The 21,053-nt window shown below is 39.9% G+C and overlaps 2 protein-coding genes across 2 annotated transcripts; both read right to left on the reverse strand.

The window, feature by feature from the left end:
* Nucleotides 1–89: 89 nt before the first annotated feature.
* LOC308380600 (membrane-spanning 4-domains subfamily A member 4A-like) lies at nucleotides 90–8,396 on the reverse strand (the record flags this gene model as incomplete). The annotated part of the gene is made up of 7 exons (XM_080858009.1): nucleotides 90–212; nucleotides 4,306–4,383; nucleotides 4,517–4,630; nucleotides 4,747–4,905; nucleotides 7,692–7,748; nucleotides 7,972–8,082; nucleotides 8,223–8,396. 7 exons carry the CDS (start codon nucleotides 8,394–8,396, stop codon nucleotides 90–92), a joined length of 816 nt encoding a protein of 271 aa, XP_080714135.1.
* Nucleotides 8,397–12,202: 3,806 nt separating this feature from the next.
* LOC308381101 (membrane-spanning 4-domains subfamily A member 4A-like) lies at nucleotides 12,203–15,756 on the reverse strand (the record flags this gene model as incomplete). Its single annotated transcript, XM_080858611.1, has 7 exons — nucleotides 12,203–12,316; nucleotides 12,424–12,501; nucleotides 12,628–12,741; nucleotides 12,857–13,015; nucleotides 15,049–15,105; nucleotides 15,341–15,451; nucleotides 15,583–15,756. 7 exons carry the CDS (start codon nucleotides 15,754–15,756, stop codon nucleotides 12,203–12,205), a joined length of 807 nt encoding a protein of 268 aa, XP_080714737.1.
* Between the last annotated feature and the right edge of the window lie 5,297 nt (nucleotides 15,757–21,053).

Genomic DNA, 21,053 nt, shown 5'->3' on the forward strand with positions numbered 1-21,053 from the left:
AAAGTTTTGGGAATAAAACATAAAAAAAATCATAATATTTCCGACCTGACTTTGCACCAATTCGGTAGAATGGCCCATATTGTGTATTGTCACATGACTCCTTCTTGGGCAGTGCTGTATTCTGGTGGCAGATCTTCAGGTTGGCCACTCCTCCAACCATCAGCACTGCTGCGATGAACAGGAGGAGCCACACTGGTTGTGAAGAGAGGCATCTGGAAAAGCACCACATGAACTGAAGGACCCACACCCATCTCTTTACAATGATTTCAGTCATAATGCTCTTTTCCATTGAAATGTTCATTAATCTGTACCTCAGAGGGGTTCAGTGGGGATGCAGACATATGGGAGGTGGGAAAAGAAGGTGGCACCTGGCTTGAACCATGCACCTTCAAAATCAAATACAAAACCTGTAATCATATGCAATGTGGATTCAGATAGTGGTGGGCTGTAAAATCCCTGCAGTTATATGATCACCTCAGTGTTAGAGGAGCAAGGGGCTTTGCAAACAAATGCAGAAGCATATATGTAGACAATAAACTCAGCAACGACAACACCAGCATCCCTCCAGTGACCCCCCATACGTAATTGACTGGGGAGGGCTGCTTTCTGGTCTGGACGACGTGAGATGGCTGTTGGCATTCTTGGATGGGACAACTCGCAGTGCAATCACTAGCTGCACTCTTTTCCTCATTGCTGGCACTGCTCTGCTTCAAAAGGCTGCTGGACAGAGTGGGTGCATTTCTGTGTAGGCGGCCAACTGGGTGGCGAATCTCAAAATCTTGAAGAGTCTCCAGCCACCGAGCCATCTGCCTCTCCGGCTCTTTGAAGTTCAGCAGCCAGGTAAGTGTAGTGTGATCAGCCACAGCAGTACAGTCTCCTGGAGAGGTAGGCTTGGACATGGCAGACGCCCAGGCCCAGCTTTCGTCGAGTAGTTTCGACACGGTAGTTTGTCACAGTGTCACTCTCTGAAGTCCGTAAACTCAAAAGCAACTGCCTTCCCCATGGTGCTAGGATCTCCATATCCCCATATTATAATATCACAGTAATACTTCACAGTATAGTTTTAAATATATTGAGATTTGTATGTATTTGTATGTGTTGTATAGGCTAGTGATCTGGATTAGCCCACATGATCACAGGGTGGACATGCAATTTGATTACAGTCTCAGCAGAATACAAGCCATCACAGCTAGACCTTGACCCCTCTCATTTCCTCCATAACTATTTATACTTCAGACTAGAAGTTCAAGGTTTTCTATTAATTTGTAGCCTGCTTTTGTGTAGGTCAGACTAGCTGAAGAAATGTGTCGAGTTATACTTCCATTTAAAACATGAATGTTTACATGTTTGCCTTTTGTTCATCTGATACCAAAACTCTGCTAAGGGAAGTGTTTTTTTTTTTTTACTTTGACTGTAATATAGCATTTTGCATACAAGGACTTTAAATGTATTTACATGCAACATTTCCTGTCTTTTGATTACGTTTCCTTGTGTTCCTCATAAACCTTTGCATGAGCCACTTTTTTTATTTCTGCAGTAAGCCTACTTCCTTGAATTTGAGTTGTGGGGAATTTCCAATTGCTGCTGTTAAACAATTAAACAAATGACCTTCAAAAAATATCAGCTCAATTCTACAGAGACTCATATCATTTAAAATTAAAGAAATGTAAAGATGGAAAATATGAAGCAGGGTTGTTTCTACCACTGAATTACCAGAGTGATACAAATATGTGTGTCTAAGGAACAGCAAACATTATATAAGTAAGGAACAAACATCTGTTTCACAGGAAGGTAACAGAACTATTTATCCAAATTAATTTCCATAATCAAGTCTCTTTCACAACTGCAAGGCAGAATAACATAATCTTATAAACTTAAATAACCTAAAGTAATAAATGGCATTACTAGTGCTGGGAAAAATATTCTAAGCGCTTTTTGACAGTTGCAATTATGGTTATGTAGTCAATTTCTTATTTTATCACAGAGATACATTTGATACATGCCGGTCTGTGTTGTCAAGGAGTTTTCAAATGCAGGGAAATTCCATTGTGTGTGATGACATGTAGTCAAGTCAAGTCAAGTCATATTTATTTATATAGCACATTAAAAAACAGCTCACACTGACCAAAGTGCTTTACAAGTAAAACAAAACAAAAAGAAAGCAGTAACAAAACAATAAGATAAAAAAAAAAAAAAAAAAAAATTGTAAAAAAAAAAAAATCAAATAGGAACACAGAAGCAACACACTCAACTAAGCATCTGTATACACATTAAAAGAACAGAAACACCTCTAACAGAAAGCAAATACAAATGATCAACTAAAATCAGGGGGATCCAAAAGCTAAGGAATAAAAGTTGGTTTTGAGCCTGGACTTGAAGGTGTCATTAGACGGGGCTGATCTTATAGAGAGGTGGATGCTGTTCCACAGTCCAGGGGCTGCAACAGCAAAAGCGCGGTCATCCCTGGATTTAAGCTTAGATTGGGGGACTGCCAGGAGCCCTAATTAGACGACCTGAGGGGCTGTCACAGAACTGACGAACTCCACGTTGTGGTTTCGGGAAACAGAGTTTTATTGCAGATGGATAAAGCCAGCGATACACAGCACAGCAACATGCAGATAGGCACGTCAGGGAATGTTCGTCCTGAGTGGACTGCTCAGCCCAGGAGGGTCGCAGGCTCGAGGCACTGCCTAAACTAAATAGGGGTTCACAAGAACTCGGAAAACAAAGAGTAGAGGCAACCGCTGTGAAAATAAAACTATAAAACGCTGTTGCGGCAAACAAAACACGAGTCAGACTCGGAAAGAGAAACACGACACACAAACAGTAGTAAACAAACTGAAACTTAAGTGCTGTTTATACGAAGCCTAGGGTCACCGAATCGGATTCATTTTTCACACAAATCGAATCTTTTAATTTCGTAAGGACGGAGCCTGGTAACGAGAGACTTGCGTAAACACGGAGGCACCAGATTGTGTTGAACGGGCTGTAGTACATACCCCACGCCTGTGGGTGGCGCTTTAGCGCTGCTACAGACAACTGAAAAACCTGAAAAACGTAGAAGAAAAGACTAAACAGCACACGGTAAAGGAGCACAGCACACGGATAAACACAAGACATTCAAGCTCCAATTAGCAACATTTCATTACGGTGGTTAATAAAATCAGTGGTCAGACTAAAGGTTATGCGAAAATGAATTATATTTTCTATTGATAATAAGAGTTTGGAACAGTCAACATGACATGTCTGTCATCCCATTTCCCATGAGGCTTTGCTCCGACCATTTTACATCAATTTATGAATAAAAAAAGCAAATTAAATCGCTGGCTAATTTATATTTGTGGTCATGAAAGTTATTAAACGTCTGAATAAAAAGAATAAGATCAAGATAAGAGGCTAATAAAAAAAATCAGTGGGACAATGACGTCATCAGGTTGCGTGAATCCGTACATACGAACACCAGCCCCCGTACCGATTCAAATCTACTCACTTTCTACCCCCGATTCAGATCGTTGAGGATACCGTGTGCGGATAGAGAGTGTTCGTCTAAATGATAGGGCTATCTGTATTATGAACTTTACGGACGCAGACAAACTAGACTTCGTATAAACAGCACATAAGACTACTGACCAAAACAGAGACTGAGTGGTGTGTGATCCTTGGAAGTGTGTGACACCAAACAATACCTGACACCGAGTGCAGGGAGTCTGGGGTATATGAAAGGGCTGTGACAGGTGTGGGTGATTAGTAATTACGTGAGTGCAAACGCAGTGCAGGTGATTGAGGAAGCAGGTGTGAATGATTAGTCCTAACGTGACTGAACGTGGTCCAGGTGAGTGAGGCAAGAGAGTGGGACAGGTGTATGTGTTTGTGTGAAGGACGCCTGCAACAGATTCTGATTATGACAAAGATTTGGGAGTGACAAAGTAGCTTACACAGAAAGGACTAGAAATAGGTGCCATTCTACTTTGAGTACATTAGAAAGTAAAACATTGCAGGGTTTCAAAGAACAGAGGTGAAAACTTATATTTGAATGTAAATATTTTAATAAAAGTGAGCACACATGTGAAATAAAATTGCAATGATTTGATGCTGCAGACAATAGAGCCACATTATCAGTCATTTTCATATTCAGATTTGCCACTACTGCAACCATCAGCACTGCAGTTTTGAAGAGGAGGAACCACACCGATTGGGAAGAAAGGCATCTGGAAAAGCAATACATGAAAAAGGTTACACACCCACCTATTTATCACAAGGTGATTAGTAATGATCTTTTCCAATTAAATGTTCATGACTATGTACCTGTGTCCTCTGTGGAGGTGCAGACGGTTGGGAGGTGGGAAAAGAGGGGGGCACCTGGCTTGAAACGTATACCACCTGCTACAAAATCAAATACAAAAACATGTCATGAAACATGTAAAGAGGGACAACCTATTCAGTGTGGAGTCTAATAACTGACTGCATTGGGCAGCAAAAGTGCTGCTGGACTGTAAAGATGTATTGTAGTTTTCACCTCAGTGTAAGAAAGGCAGGTGGCTTTGCAGGGAAACGCAGATACCCATATGGAGACAATTAACTCCAGCAGTGACAACACCAGCATCACTCCAGCAATCCCCTGTGTCCTGCTCTGTTGTAGTGGAAAGAAATATTAGACAAACCGACTGTGAGACAGATCAAGATTATTGTCATGTATGTTATAGTATAATAAAGTATATTGTTTACACTTTATTATGGTATACCTACCCATAATAATGCATTGTTCCTTCGGCATTGATAGTCGTAGCTTTCACCATAACAGGCGTTATAAGTGTATATTAAGACGGTTAAATCCAAGCTATGGAAAATGATGGCAATCCCTGCAGTTATTGTGCTGAAGATATTCATCCCCAGTGATGCTTTTACCTACATGAAAGAAAGTAAAATCACACCACAATAACCATAATATCAATTTCAGTCCAATATATTTGAAGTTAGCCCATTTTCTGGTTATATACAGTAAAAGATGTTCAATTCTGGTTGCTTTTGGTTTGGGACTTCCCACGGCGGCCAATCCTCTCATTGTCACCTGCAAGTGCTCATACGCAGTAATCTAACCAATATAACAACTGCCCAACCATAGGAAACAACAACAATGCAAAGCACTGCTTGTTGTACCTATCTATAGAGGCCCTCCTTCACAGTAGTCCAGGCAAAATAGCCCATTTTGGAGCCAAAAATGGAATTAATTGTAATAGAATTTTTTTCAGCATAGATAATTTCTATGAGGTGTCCAGAACAACATACTAAAAGTCCTAAGAAATCCAAGTTGAGGAAATATGTTTAATTCTCATCAATCTGAGATGTGTGCTAATAATGCATGGCAAAAATACACCTCAAAATGCAAATGAGCTATACACTAATCGAATACGCCCAAAATACACCCAATGGGCTTAATTTTTTCCTTTACTCCTACCACAGTAAAACTTTACATAGTAAAAGTATACATAAAAAGTAACTTTTTTTGTATTACAAGTTTCTTTTGAAATGAATTTGAATATGCACATGAGCGTCACACTTATTGAATATGTCCTGATTGCATAGTCAGAAACACCATACCCCTGGCAGGTACTACCAAGCCAGGCAGTTTTCAGGTTAGAGGCCAGTCTAAAAGCAACATTGCCATCTCCCATTGGCAGTAGGATGATAGGATGAAGATTTGGCCGATGTATTTGTCATACATATGAATGGTGTTTCTGCCTATGGACATATTCAATAAGTGTGGAGCTCATGTGCATATTCAAATTAATTTCAAAAGAAACTTGTAATACAAAAAATGTTACTTTTCATGGGTACTTTCATTGTGTAAAGTTTAATTTTGATAGGAGTAAAGGAAAAAATTTAAATTTTGAGGCATATTTTTACCATGCATTATTAGCACACATCTCAGATTGATGAGAATTAAACATATTTCCTCAACTTGGATTTCTTAGGACTTTTAGTATGTTGTTCTGGACACCTCATAGAAATGATCTATGCTCAAAAAAATTCTATTACAATTAGTCTGTCGTAAAACGCTATTTTGCCTGGACTACAGTACAACATGCGCTGTCTATAGCCCACAAAACATGACTGCCCAACCATACAACCTGTGCAGCAGGATACAACAACAAACAACAAACAAACAACAAAGCTTCATCCTTCCTATGTTCCCAGCCTTTGGAATGCTCTGCCAGAAGACCTAAGAATGGCTGAAACGGTGGAAACCTTTAAATGTGCTCTTAAGACTCTGTTCTCTGTAATATTTATCTGAACTCTGTCTCATTCCAGTGTTTGACCCCCCCCCCACCATCCATTTCCTTGGGCGCACATTTTTTAACCTCCTGTTATAAAGTATGATGAGGATGATGCAATAAATTGATTTATATGGTTATATACCAACTGGCCTGTAGGTGGCACGACACAGTTTTCTTCGAATATCCCGAGAACCGTAGGGCCTTGGAGGGCCAAATTGTTCTTGTATGTTTGTGTTAAGGGGCCATGTCAACCCATACCATAACCAGTCATTACATGTATAGCGCCACCTAGTTAAAAATTAAAAAGCAAAAATTAGGTGTTTTAATCGCATATATGTCAAAGTGCTAGAAAAATTACCAAATTTGCCAGGGACATCAAGCCTGTAACCGTCCACTTTCGGTAGAGTTTTTGTCCATGGATGGAGCAAAATGGCTCTGTAGTGCCCCCTAGAACATTGCAAAAAACCCTGCGCATTGGGATTATTTTGGCGTAGCTTGACGGAATTCGGTACACGTCTTCATCATGCTTGGACGCACCAAAAAGTCTCTTGACGCCATGGTGGCAGGTCCACAGGAAGTCGACCATTTTGAGTGGAAGATGCGTTTTGACAGCGTTTGCACACCTCGCATCTGATCGAACTCCTCCGACAAATTTAATGGTAACGCCTTGAAATGTGGTCGGGTTACTCTTCAGCCATGGGCTACTAAAAGTTATAGAAGATGTTCTCATTAGTCGGAAGGTGTGGGCGTGGCAGACCCTCAAACTTTGCCAACTTGCCAGTGCTTGCCACAAAACACAAAGTCTCTTATAACTCTCGCGTACATTGTTTGATCCAGAGAAAATGTCTTAGGGTGGACGCTGGATCCGGCCCGAACCCGTACATATGCCTGACTGATATCACCTATTACGCCACCTGTTGGTGGTTGGAAACTTCACTTTGTTTCCACACCTCTTTATGTGACCTGTTTTAACAAACTACATTGCAAAAGAAAAATATACCAAAACAATCCACAAAAAAGTAGTACACAAAACATTACATAACCAAATCATCAAAATCTATCACAAATAATTCCTTTAATACATAAAAATGAAACACAAACCAATTTACACACACAAAACACATAAAACACACAAACACACTGACAACCATGACTCATTCTGTGCCAAAACCTACTTAACAGTTCGGCGGTCATATTTTGTAACGCTTTGCGTTACGTCTAGTTTATAAATACTCAGTGTAACAAACCAACAAAACCTAAGATGTTAAGATAGTTTAATTGAAAATGAACGAAAGGTCCTGAGCACACTGTTAAAACATGCAAACTGAAAGGTAGTGTGAATGTAATGTATTACAGATGTTGCCTTAAGGCACAGGCCTGTAGACAGTGTTGAATGTTCTATCATCAAATACTCACCAAACATGGATTGAGCTTCTTATTGGCTGTAACAGTGAGAGAACCAGCAGTGATGTACTGAAAGAAAGAGTGGTTTCACACATTAAAAGTGCATATGACATTAGGAGAGCCATTGGTAATATGATGACAGAAAATATGAAATATATATGATGACACAAGAAATATAGTATATTAAGAGGCAGAATAATTATAACCAGAAATTTTACAGATGGCAATCATTTAAACAAACTACTTTAGTGTATACATTTTTAAAGGAGAAAAAATTATGAATACATCTCACAATCATGGCTCCCCAGAACATGATGCCAGAGAAAGTGGAGATTGTATATGCATAAAATGCAGTCACGATACCGAAGAGGAAGACAACCACACCAATCATAATTTGAACTGTCTGTGGAAAATAAAGGAAAACAAATGGACTTCCATGGAAGATGATTGCAAAAATACAAGTTCCAACCATACTCAGTCTATAATATTTTATTTATTACTGTATATAGTTATATTAAAGATCGATCGTTATCATAGACTCACCCCCAGAGCTGCTGGTTCTCCTTTAAGGAATTTCCCAAGCATAGAGGATGCTGGTGGAGAGGAGACTGGTGGAACAACTCCGCTCTGGGGTGAAGTGGCACTTTGGGCACCTTGTTGTGGGTACACATGAGTGACAACCACAAAGCCACCGGCAGGGGGAACAGAGTCAGCCATGGTTGCTGCTGGAAGTCGCAAAAACCTGAAATGACCAGCAGGTCAGTGAAAGAACAGTTTTCAGAGCACATTTTTTTTTTTTAAATACTATTTTTCCAAAGAAAGTGAACTCAAGAAGAGAAACTGACTCTTTCCTGTTTTTGGCTCATGGCCACAGTAACGTTTTATGAAATCCTCTTTGTCAGTAACTGTGACAAAGCCACACAATTACATTAAAGGGACGGGAGAAGTTTGGAGAATAGGAAGACGTTCAGAGGAAAGCACAGAAGCAAGGGTGGGAAAAGGCTTTTTTAGGGAAAAGGCATATTTTGAGTGTGATAATGGAAGTTGTTAGTCCAGACATCGCCCAAGATGGGCCATTCTTCAGTCCCAACCACTTCTCTCTTGTTTGTTTTCTCATCATCCCTCTCTGTCTCACTATTGCCTCTCCGTCCTAATTCTCATCACCCCTATACTCAAATCAGATTAGCTTAATTACCATTGGGTGAAAAGGACTCAAGTTTATAAATTAGTCTAATTAGGATAAAAACTTGAGTCCTTGTCAAAGAGTCAACATTTGGATTGAAAAAGACCTAAAAAAAGGGCCCAGATTGAAAAGTCTTTCATTTTAGGCAGATTAGAAACATACACATTTAGTAGGCTTATACATAAATATGCACTGCATGCCAGACAGTTTTGACTGACAGATTTATCAACATTTTCACCTTTTGGCTTTTGAATATCTTTGCTGCACAGAATTCGCAATATGGCAGTGTAATCAACTGCTACCACTCCTAGAAATATGTTAATCACGTTATTATGTTATTCAGGGGAGACATCTCACTCAGTATAGTTAACCGCTCTCAAGTCGAGCCAAAAAATCAACCACGGACCTACCTTTGACGAATTCTAATTAAAATTGAAATACGTTTCCGTGAGGAAACAGACTACACATAAATGGCGATACCTTCCGAAATTGTTCTCCCCAAGTTCTGAGTCTCAATTTAAGGTTACTGCCTTCTTGTGTCACTGACAGCCGCACTAGTAGCAAGAGCTTGCGATGTTCCTCAGTGGTCTTGACAAAAATGTTGCACACTGACGGAGGCACATGTCAGAATCAGAATCAGCTTTTATTGGCCAAGTTAATTTGCACAAACAAGGAATTTGTCTTGGTGCAGTGGCTCTCAGTGTGCTTACACATATTACACAAATATACATCACAACACAAAACAATACAACAGTGCAAAACAATACAGCAGTGCAAAACAATACAATACAACAGTGCAATGGTCAACAAGTCTTAAAAAATATATACAAACAATAGTGCAAAGTGGAGAGTCCAGGAAGAGCAGGAATAAATAAATACTATATGGTATGAGTATGACGGTTATACAGGAAGGGTGGAATAAATAGATATGGTTGCAGGGGTAATTGTACAATGAGTTATTTTTTACAGTGCCACAGAGGGTTAACTGTTCAGGAGAGAGACAGCAAGAGGGAAGAAACTGTTTTTGTTTCTGGAGGTTTTGGCGAACAGAGATCTGTAGCGCCTACCAGAGGGGAGGAGTTGGAACATCTTGTGTCCAGGGTGAGAGGGGTCTGCAGTTCTTTTTCCTGCCCGCTTCTTGACTCATGATGTGAACAGGTCTTGGATGGTGGGCAGGTTGGCACCAATGATCCTTTCTGCAGTCCTGACAGTCCGTTGAAGTCTGTTCTTGTCCAGTTTGGTTGCAGATCCAAACCATACAGTGATGGATGTGCAAAGAACAGACTCAATGACCGCTGTGTAGAAAACATGTTGCTCCAATACTGTGCGTATCACACACAGACGTTGAAGATATTGAAATGTAAACAGCCTTACGTAAGATGATCTTCCTCCCCCAGCTACTTTATATTTTTCAAAACTTGCCTATATACCTTACAAAATCTTTTTTTGGGGAAACTGGACTCTATTATTCTTCCCTTTATATGGAACTACAAGTCTCATTGAATAAAAAAGGACCATCCAACACAAAACCAATGGGGGGCTGGCGCTGCCTAATTTTATTCTATACTACTGGGCCACCAGAATACGCTCTATTGCACACTGGTTGGATGACACTCCATCACCCTTTGATGGGCTAGAGATGGAACAGGAGGATTGCCTACCATTCTCTATTAGAGCAGTTATGCTATCACCTGTACCAGTCAAAAGAACCTGTTTTAAACATAATCCTATCATTCATGACACAATTAGGATATAGAAACAACTAAAAAAACATTTCAAACTTAATGCAGTGTCTTTTTTGCTTCCTATAGCAGCAAACCCCACCTTCACTCCCTCTGTTCTGGATGGCACCTTCAATACCTGGAAGCAAATAGGAATTTGTAATGTTGGCAACCTGTACAAGGGACTTTTGCTTCTTTCCAACAACTCCAAGAGAAATATAATTTGCCAAAGAAACAGTTTTTCAGATACCTTCAGATTAGAGACTATGTCAGAAAACATCTTCCTAACTTTGAGAAGGCAGTGGCAGACAAGTTAGAGAGTTGTATTAAACTGTTTGCCAACTCTCGTTTCATAATTTCACAAATGTATGACACACTACAAAGCATGTGCCTTCCCAAAATGGACAAAATAAAAGAGGAGTGGGAAAAAGAGATTGGGGCCGTTATAGATCCTAATGTGTGGGAGGAGAGTTTGGAATACGTCCACGACTGTTCCATTAATGCACAGGCTACACTTTTCAAAGACAAAATTACATACATTTTTTCCAGGAGTCTCACCTTTGTGTGATAAATGTGAGTCCATTGAGGCTACCTTATCACATAGTTATGCTCTTTGCCCCAAACTTCAAGATTATTGGGGTAAAATATTTCAGTTTCTTTCTGTGATCTTGAAGGTTCAGATAGAGTCAGACCCTATTTTAATAATTTTGGGTATATCTGAAGAGCTAAGGAAATTAAATATAGAACAACAGCGTCTTCTGGCATATGGTCTAATAGCTGCTAAAAATATGATCTTACTTCTCTGGAAAAAGAAAGAGGTGCCCTCCTTAAAACACTGGCTGACTGACTTGACAGATACTCTACATTTGGAGAGAATTAGATTCATTCTGAAAGACAAGCTGAGGGAAAATTTGGCAACCTTTGATCTCTCATCTTGATAGAGAATCCAATTGACGCACAAGTAAAATGCACTCCTAGGGAGGGATGGTCGGGTTATGGTAAGGGAAGGGAGGGGGGTTGTGGTGGGAGGGAGTCTGTTTTTTGTAGTTTTATTATTTTTTATTTAATTTTCTGTATGGTGTGTGATGTTTGTTTACATTTGTCTTCTCTGTTGTTTTTGTTTGTGAATGAAAAAGGAAACATGTTGCTGTCAACTGCCAATTTCACTGCTGTATGATGTGTTTCCCAATAAACATATTTGAAACATATTCATATTGGCAAAGTGTAATTAATGTGGGCCTACATAATACATTCAAAGTCGACAATCACATATTCAATGCATAGAGATTACAGAAAGAAACAACAACTTTCATTTATTATGCTTTCCTCTATGTGTTTGCTCATATCATTCCTATAGGTAAAGGTGACTTAGGATGCATTATCATTGCTTTACAATAGTTGTATTGATTGATTGTGACCCTGGAATGTAAAGCAAGTCATTTGGAGCTTGCTAGTAAGCTAGAGTGTCAATTAAATAGATACATTTGATAGTGAGTGTATATAAATTGCTTTACTTGCATACATTCACACACTTACTCTTCAAGAATGTATTGTAGACAGAAATTATTCAAAAGATAGCCACAAGGTCTCCTCTGTAAATCTAAATGTAGTCACATGAGTCATTCTTGGGTTGTGGTGTATTCTGGAGGCAGATCTTCAGATTTGCCACTTCTGCAACCATCAGCACTGTAGGTATGAAGAGGAGGAACCACACTGGTTGGGGAGAAAGGCATCTGGAAAAGCAACACATGAACAAGGTAGCTGAAGGATCCACACCCACCTATTTATTACAAGTTGATTAGTAATGATCTTTTCCAATTCAAAGTTCATGGCCCTGTACCTGTGTACTCTGTGGAGGTGCAGACGGTTGGGAGGTGGGGAAAGAGGGGGGCACCTGTCTTGAAACATATACCACCTGCTACAAAACCAAATACAAAACATGTGGAGAGGGCCAGCCTAGTCAGTGTGGAGTCTTATAACTGAATGCATTGGGTAGCAAAAGTGCTGCTGGACTGGACAGATTTATTGTTATAGTTTTACTCACCTCAGTGTTACACGAGCAGGTGGCTTTGCAGGCAAACGCAGATACACATATTGAGACTATGAACTCCAGCAATGACAACACCAGCATCACTCCAGCAATCCCCTGTGTCCTGCTCTGTTGTAGTGGAAAAAAATATTACACATACCGACTGTGAGACAGATCTAGATTATTGTCATGTATGTTATGAACAGTATAGTATGTTGTATACAATTTATAATGGTATACCTACCCATAATAATGCATTGTTCCATCGGCAGTGATAATCGTAGCTTTGACCATAACAGGCGTTATAAGGGTATATTGAGATGGTTAAATCCAAGCTATGGAGTATTATGGCAATCCCTGCAGTTATTGTGCTGAAGATATTCATCCCCAGTGATGCTTTTACCTACATGAAAAAAGCAAAATCACGCCACAATAACCATAATAGCAATTTCAGTCCAATATATTGAAGATAGCCCATTTTTTTTGGTTATACACAGTAAAAGATGTTACATTTCTTTAGCTATTGGTTTGGGACTTCCCATGGTGGCCAATCCTCTCACTGTCAATTGCAAGTGCTCATACGTCCAATATAACAACTGCCCAACCATAGGATATAGCAACAACGCAAAGAACCACATGTTGTTCCTGGGATCTGTAGGAAAACTATGTCCAGTTCGGTGTTGGTCAGGAGTAGAGCAGAGACTCACACGGTCGAGTAAAAGGTAAAAGCAAAAAGAGTTTACTGAGAGATACAAGTACACAATACAATAGTAAAGTAGGAGAAGGTGCGTTCTGAAGAGAGAGCGGTTAGGCGGCCCTCCTTATACTGTTGTGTAAGTCACGTATCGAAAGTTGTTTTCCACTTGCTCCTGATTGGTCCTCTTTCAGTTGCTGGAACTCCATCCTTGCCACCTGGTCCGCCCGTGTCACGTGTCCAACGTTAAGACAGTTGTTGACAAAAACTTTCTGCTTGACAGTTTTCGATTTGGAAACTATGCAACTTCTGGAAAGGTCACAACCGTCTCTGCACTTCCTATGCACCTTGCATCCTGGTCACAACTGCCTCTGCACTTCCTATGCACACTAAAACTTGCTAGTCTTAAAGATCTGTAAAGGCCATCCTTCACAGTACACCATGCACTGTCTATAGACCACAAAACATGATTGCCCAACCATACAACCTGTGCAGCAGGACACAATAAATCTGCCTGGGTGAGCATTTCACTGGGGTTTTCAAACAGGCACCTTCCTTCAGTGTTTCATTGAATTAGGCCCATGACACCTCCAGAAGGCTCAACAGTGGTGTCTGGCATCCCAGATTCATACTATGAACACAGTTCCAAATTGATAATTAAGTATGTTTTATGGGACTGGTCGTTTTATTTTTAACACTATGGAAGGCACCACACTTTGTGTGTTGAAAGGTTGATATCTATCCAATCAGATGAGATCACCTTATTTATTGGTGCTGTTGTCAGGACAGTACCAACATTATCTTGGTGGCCCCCGTGCAGAGAGAATGGCGGTTTATGCCCAATTGCGACCACATTTATTTTGTCGCCGTTCACAAGGTTAGGTACGGGCATTATTCTGGTGCCTGTGTGAGGCAGCTGGTACCTATTGTACCAACACCACTACCACAGACAACAGATACACCTCAACATACACCTCGACAAGATTTCACATGTTAGTTCAGGTTTATTCACAGCCCCTGCGAGCTGAGATGACTTGTGGCTGATTTAGCTACGAAGCCTCTAACACCTTTCTCCTTGTGTGAGCTTGCCTCGCCTCCGTTACCAGTTCCACATACTTTAGCTCCTCCTTTCAAATGCTTCCTCAATCGCATTTTCAAATTGAATCGTTTTCTCAATAAAGTAAACAATGCGCTCACACTCAGAATACAACAACATGTATGGTCTCATTGCAGACAACAATAAGCTGTGGAACTTGAACTTGTCTTCTTAAATCCTTTGCGTTGCCTCATTTGCTTGTACGGTTTATACGTGCCTGGTGCACACTTTTCACAAAAATAAATTAAAAACCTGATCAAGTCTCCACATGTAGTAACCCTGAGTCAGGCTGGTTTCACATCCAACACCAAATTCCTCCTCTGTCTTCACCCACACACTGACTAAGGTTAATGCTGTTAGCATCCATCACCCAAAGTTCTCTCCAGCATTAATACATCCTTCATATTGCATCACAATCCCACAGATCATACAATTAAACAATACTGTTATATATTCTTTATAAATACTCAGTACAAGCCAACAATACCTAAGAAGTTAAAATTGTTTCACTGAAAATTTACGAAAGGTCCTTACAAACTGTGAAAACATGAAAACTGAAAGGTAGTGTGAATGTAATGTATTACAGATGTTGCCTTAAGGCACAGGCCTGTAGACAGTGTTTAATGTTCTATCATCAAATACTCACCAAACATGGATTGAGCTTCTTATTGGCTCTAACAGTGAGAGAACCAGCAGTGATGTACTGAAAGAAAGAGTGGTTTCACACATTAAATATACATATGGCATTAGGAGTGCCATTGGTAATATGATGACACAAAATATTAAATATATATGATGACACAAAAAATATAGTATATTAAGAGGCAGAATAATTAATTATAACCAGAAATTTTACAGATGGCAATCATTAAAACAAACTACTTTACTGTATACATTTTTAAAGGAGAAAAAATAATGAATAAATGAATAAATCTCACAATGATGGCTCCCCAGAACATGATGCCAGAGAAAGTGGATATTGTATATGCAAAACATGCAGTTACGATACCGAAGAGGAAGACAACCACACCAATCATAATTTCAACTGTCTGTGGAAAATAAAGGCAAACAAATGGAGCGCCATGGAAGTTGATTGCGCAAGAACAAGTTCCAACAGGTTCCAACAATACTCACTCTGTAATATGAGTTATATTGAACTAGATCCTTATTCTACACTCACCCCCAGAGCTGCTGGTTCTCCTTTAAGGAATTTCCCAAGCATAGAGGATGCTGGTGGAGAGGAGACTGGTGGAACAACTCCGCTCTGGGGTGAAGTGGCACTTTGGGCACCTTGTTGTGGGTACACATGAGTGACAACCACAAAGCCACCGGCAGGGGGAACAGAGTCAGCCATGGTTGCTGCTGGAAGTCGCACAAACCTGAAATGACCAGCAGGTCAGTGAAAGAACAGTTTTCAGAGCACATTCTTGAAAAAAAAAAATACAATTTTTCCAACGAAACTGCACTCAAGAAGAGAAACTGACTCTTTCCTGTTTTTGGCTCATGGCCACAGTAACGTTTTATGATATCCTCTTTGTCAGTAACTGTGACAAAGCCACACAATTACATTAAAGGGAAGGGAGAAGTTGGGAGAATAGGAAGAAGTTCGGAGGAAAGCACAGAAGCAAGGGTGGGAAAAGGCTTTTTTTGTGAAAAGGCATATTTTGAGTGAGATAATATGGAAGTTGTTAGTCCAGACATTGCCCAAGATGGGCCATTATTCAGTTTTGACAAGTCCCAACCACTTCTCTCTTATTTGTTTTCTCATCATCCCTCTCTTTCTCACTATTGCCTCTCCGTCCTAATTCTCATTACCCCCCTATACTCAAATCAGATTAGTTTAATTACCATTGGGTGAAAATGTACATGTTCATTTAAATACTCTGAGTAATAATAAATTAATCAAATTAGGATAAAAACTTGAGCCCTTGTCAAATAATACAAATTTGGATTGAAAAAGACCTAAACAAAAATAATTTTAGGCAGATTAGAAACATACACATTTAGTAGGCCTAATACATAAATATGCACTGCCAGACAGATTTGACTGACAGATTTACCAACATTTTCACCTCTTGACTATCTTTGCTGCACATAATGCGCAATATGGCACTGTAATCAACTGCTACCACTCATAGAAATATGTTAATCACATTATTATGTTATTCAGGGTAGACATCTCACTAAGTATAGTTAACCGCTCTCAAGTCGAGACAAAAAAACAACCACGGACCTACCTTTATCGAATTCTAATTGAAACGGAAACACGTTTCCGTGAGGATACAGACTACACATAAATGGTGATCTCTTCTGAAATGGTTCTTCCCAAGTTCTGATTTAAGGTTACTGCCTTCTTGTGTCACTGACAGCCGCGCTAGTAGGAAGAGCTTGCGATGTTCCTCGGTGGTCTTGACGTTGCGAAATGGCTGTTAGTAAGTGATTAAACATAGGCCTCTAGTGGTAGACAAAAATGTTGCACAATGACTGAGGCACATATTGCTCCAATACTGTGTGTGATAATCTCTTTACAGTCTTACCTGGCTTTACAAATGACATGTCATTTAGACTTTGACCCCTCTCATTTCCTCCATAAACATTTCTGGTTACCCAGGATAGCTTACACTGTAAAAAAAATAATCTGTAAAAAAACAGTAAATTACTGGCAGCTACGGCTGCCAAACAAAAACCGCAAAATTAAAGTAAAATATCCTAATTCAAATAAAGTGCAAAAACCCTATATTTACAGATATTTCCATTTAAGGATTTGCAGAGAAAAACTGTTTATTTATAGATTTGTCCTCAATTAATACAATCAAACACCATTAATAAAGTCACAGCCCTAACAGTTTAGCAGAGAAAAACTGTTATTTTACAGATTCTTTCTAATTTATTACGAGCAAACACCTTTTATTAAGTTAGGGTACTAAAAGTATAGCAGAGAAACACTGTTATTTTACAATGTTTTCCTCGATATTTAAGATTAAAAACCTTCAATAAAGTGGCAGCCCTAACAGTTCAGCAGAGAAAAACTGTTATTTTACAGATTTTTGAATTTAATATTAATATCGAACACTTTCAATAAAGTGACAGTACTACAAGTTTAGCAAAAAACGCTGTTATTTTACAGATTCTTCCTAATTCTTCTTAATTTATAACGAGCAAACACCATTCATTAAGTCAGGCTTTTTTAATTAAGATTAAACACCTTCAATAAAGTGGCAGCCCTAACAGTTTTGCAGAGAAACACTGGTATTTTACAGATGTTCCCTCATTTATTACAATGAAACACCTTCAATTAAGTGACGGCAATTCACATTTAGCAGAGAAACTGTCATTTTACAGATTGTTCCTACATTTTTATGATCAAACACATTCAATAAAGTGCTGACACATGCTCAAGATTGTAAAATGATGGTTTTATTTTGGAAGACAATTATTTCAAACATTGACTTGCAGGGTTTGTGATTGAAGAGTTTCAGGTGATGCAGGTGATGCAGAGTTTATTGATGGAGTACAGCCGGGGAACAGGACAAAAACATAAACAGAGTATACAAATCCACGAAAGGGTTAACAGACAGTTCTAACACAAAGATCTAGGAACATTAACTAAAGATCGCACAGAGTCTCACTCTGGCTACTGTGCGCAAGGGCAAAGAACAGAGGTACATGGCTACAAGCCGGACAAGACAGTCACATTACTCCCGGTGCCGTATGCACGGCACTCTGGATAATGCAGTCCTGAAAGTCTGCCGGCAACGAACTGGCTGACTCGGAAGCCAGCAGACAGGGAGCTTGCAGGGCTGAACGCCCATGGACAGAGAGCTTGCTGGGTTGGAAGCCAGCTGACAATGGGGTTGTAGTTGCCGGTGGGCGGAAGGCGGAATCCCAGGGACCAAGGGCGTAGGTTTGGTCTCAGCATTGGTAGGGACACTGCCCGGCAGACCCCCCCCCCCCCCCCCCCCACCCCCACCATAAATTAAAAAATGTAGTTGATGTTATATTTAACAAGCAAACTTTATTAGAATATATTAACATTTGTGTACTTACTTGTGGAACTTGGAACTGATTTAAACATAATAAGAATAATAAACCCTTAGTTTAAATAAAAAACTAAACGTTCTCCACATTTCTTGACATCACATGTTTTTGTTGTCCTTTTTGGATCTCCCAAACATGAGTAAGACCTCATCTGATGCCCTGATGGTCCAGCTGCTTCTTCCTCAACCTGCACTACATCTGCACTGGATTTCTTAGTTTCCTGAATGCATTTCAAAATATTGCCTTAATGAACAAAATGACCTAATGAGAAGTACATGCAGTGCATTTGTTTGTTCTGAAATTCATTTGTAATATGTAGGTTACTGGTTCAGGTTTTAAGGAGCTGTACTAAGCCTACATCATCTGGATTGCAGTGCAATGAAATAATGTATTCATGAATAATATGCTGCATACATTTGGGCATCCCAATTTATTGCACCTTTTTACTACCTTCAAGTATAACATGTATTCTCAAAATAAATAGCCATATGATTGATTACATTCATGGGTAAAATTGTCTAAAAACATCCCTTTAAAAAACAGCATTTGAATGCAATCTTTACCTAAATGGACAATTCAACGTCTCATCTGATTCTGAACCCCTTATGCTGATTAATCATCACCCTGCTCTACATCTGTAGCTTCAGGCTGCTGGTTTTCCTGCACAATTCATTAATTCAATAGACACTAACCATGCTTAGTTGACTGCTGACATTGGTCAAGACATTACAGGGAACAGACATAGTTTTATTACTATCCTAGGGATCATATAGGCCTACCAGTTTATAGGGTGACCAGATTGGAGTTTGTGAAAAAGCGGACACTTCGACTCCTCTCCCGCAACGGAGTTTCTGGATGTCATGTACTATTGTAAACGATGCAACAAGGTAAAATGCCCAGGTACTAGACTGAACTAGCATGGTCTAATTAGGTGGGTAGGGTAGCTTATCCTTCTGGCTTCAACCAGTCGAAATGTAATGCAAGCAAAAGTTACATGCTCTACAAACTTTCAAAACATGTTTCCATTGCACAATGGGTGGCGATTTAGGGTTAGCATCTTCGCAGTGTGGGTAGTTTTCCGACTAACAGCGACCTGGGCTTTTTGATAGCTCCTTACTCTATGGGTGGAAAACACTTCTGGCATATCTTTTCTTTTTAGGTGTCTTTTCCCTATCTACAGACCACAAAAGGGTCAAAATATCAATGCTGAGACCAAACGAAATACTGATATGAGGCGTTATTATTTCCTGGCGTATTTAGTAGCTTACCGTATCAGAATACTAGCAGCACTCTCAGGATTCACGTAGTGTTTCTGACTCTGCCACTTCAGCCAATTAAATTACAGCATCTCGTCTCACAGGCTCGAGGGCACATTGGAAAACTTAGAAATGTATTTTTAACTCTTCTGGGCGACGAACATTGTATTGATAATAATACGAATGAGTTTGCAAGTGTATTGTGCAAAATATTTTTTTCTCAAATTAACAAAATATTGGTAGGGACTTTTTTGTCTTTCCCGAACTTTGGTCGTGACTAGTCCCTACCAACCCTATGCAAACCTACGCCCTTGCCAGGGACATAGAGTGGGCCACAGAGCTAGAAGACTTGGGCAAAGGTTTTGCCCTTGTAGCGACGAGACCAAACACGGAGTGAGGGGAGTGCAGGTTATATATAGGGAGTGAATCAGGTGTGTGTGATCATGTGATTGGGGACCTGAATGCAGTGCAGCTGGGACGGTGAATGATACTGATGACATGCAGCTGAGAGCATGAGTGAGAGTGAAACAGGTGTATGTGCTTGTGTGAATGAAGTGGGCGTGGCCGGAGCGGAGCTCAGCAGGAACATGACAATAGCCTCTACCCACAAAAGTTAAAACATTTGACTTCAGACTCATATTAAACTGCATGGAGTGAGTCAGTCCATTGCAAAGTAATTTCCCCCTTGTCTCGTCTTTATTGTTCTGCATTGCTCTGGGCCAGCCAGATCCAAGGTTAGGTCAGGTCAAAAGTATTGGGACACCTGATCATCACACATATATGAGTTTCACGCACATCTCATTCCAAAACTACTCTATAACAGCTGCCTCTCTTATAGGAAGTCTTTCCACAAGATTTTGGAGTGGGTCTGTTGGATTTAGGGCCCATTCAGCATTAGGGAATTTGGACAATGCTCTTGTGTGACTAGACCAGGCTTGCCGATGCCGTTAGAATGGGTCCCAAATATGTATAGTGGTGTTTAGTTCAGGGGTGGCTTAATTTTAACTGAATGAACAAAGTGAGTCTGTGACGGGGCACCTGTGTGACCCACCACTGCAGCCTGTAGGCTGCTGCTTTTGTGGACTGGGTGAAGGTGTTTTGGTGTGTGTGTGTGTTACATGTTTGATGTTCATGTCTTTGTTCAGTTAAAATCAGCACACATTCAATGTCTTGTCTCTGAAATGTTCTGTTTATTTAGTTTAACAATCATACATCATATTGTAATATTTCATACCGTTTGTCAACCGGTGTTTAGTGTCTAAGTTTTGTGTTGTGAAGATGGCGCGATATATGGAGTTTATGTTTAATGAGATTTGGCTGCTTTATTATGTGTCGGCTATGCCGGCACCAAGCCTAA

The sequence above is a fragment of the Sprattus sprattus genome, assembly GCF_963457725.1.
Source record: "Sprattus sprattus genome assembly, chromosome: 19".
Taxonomy (NCBI): Eukaryota; Metazoa; Chordata; class Actinopteri; order Clupeiformes; family Clupeidae; genus Sprattus; species Sprattus sprattus.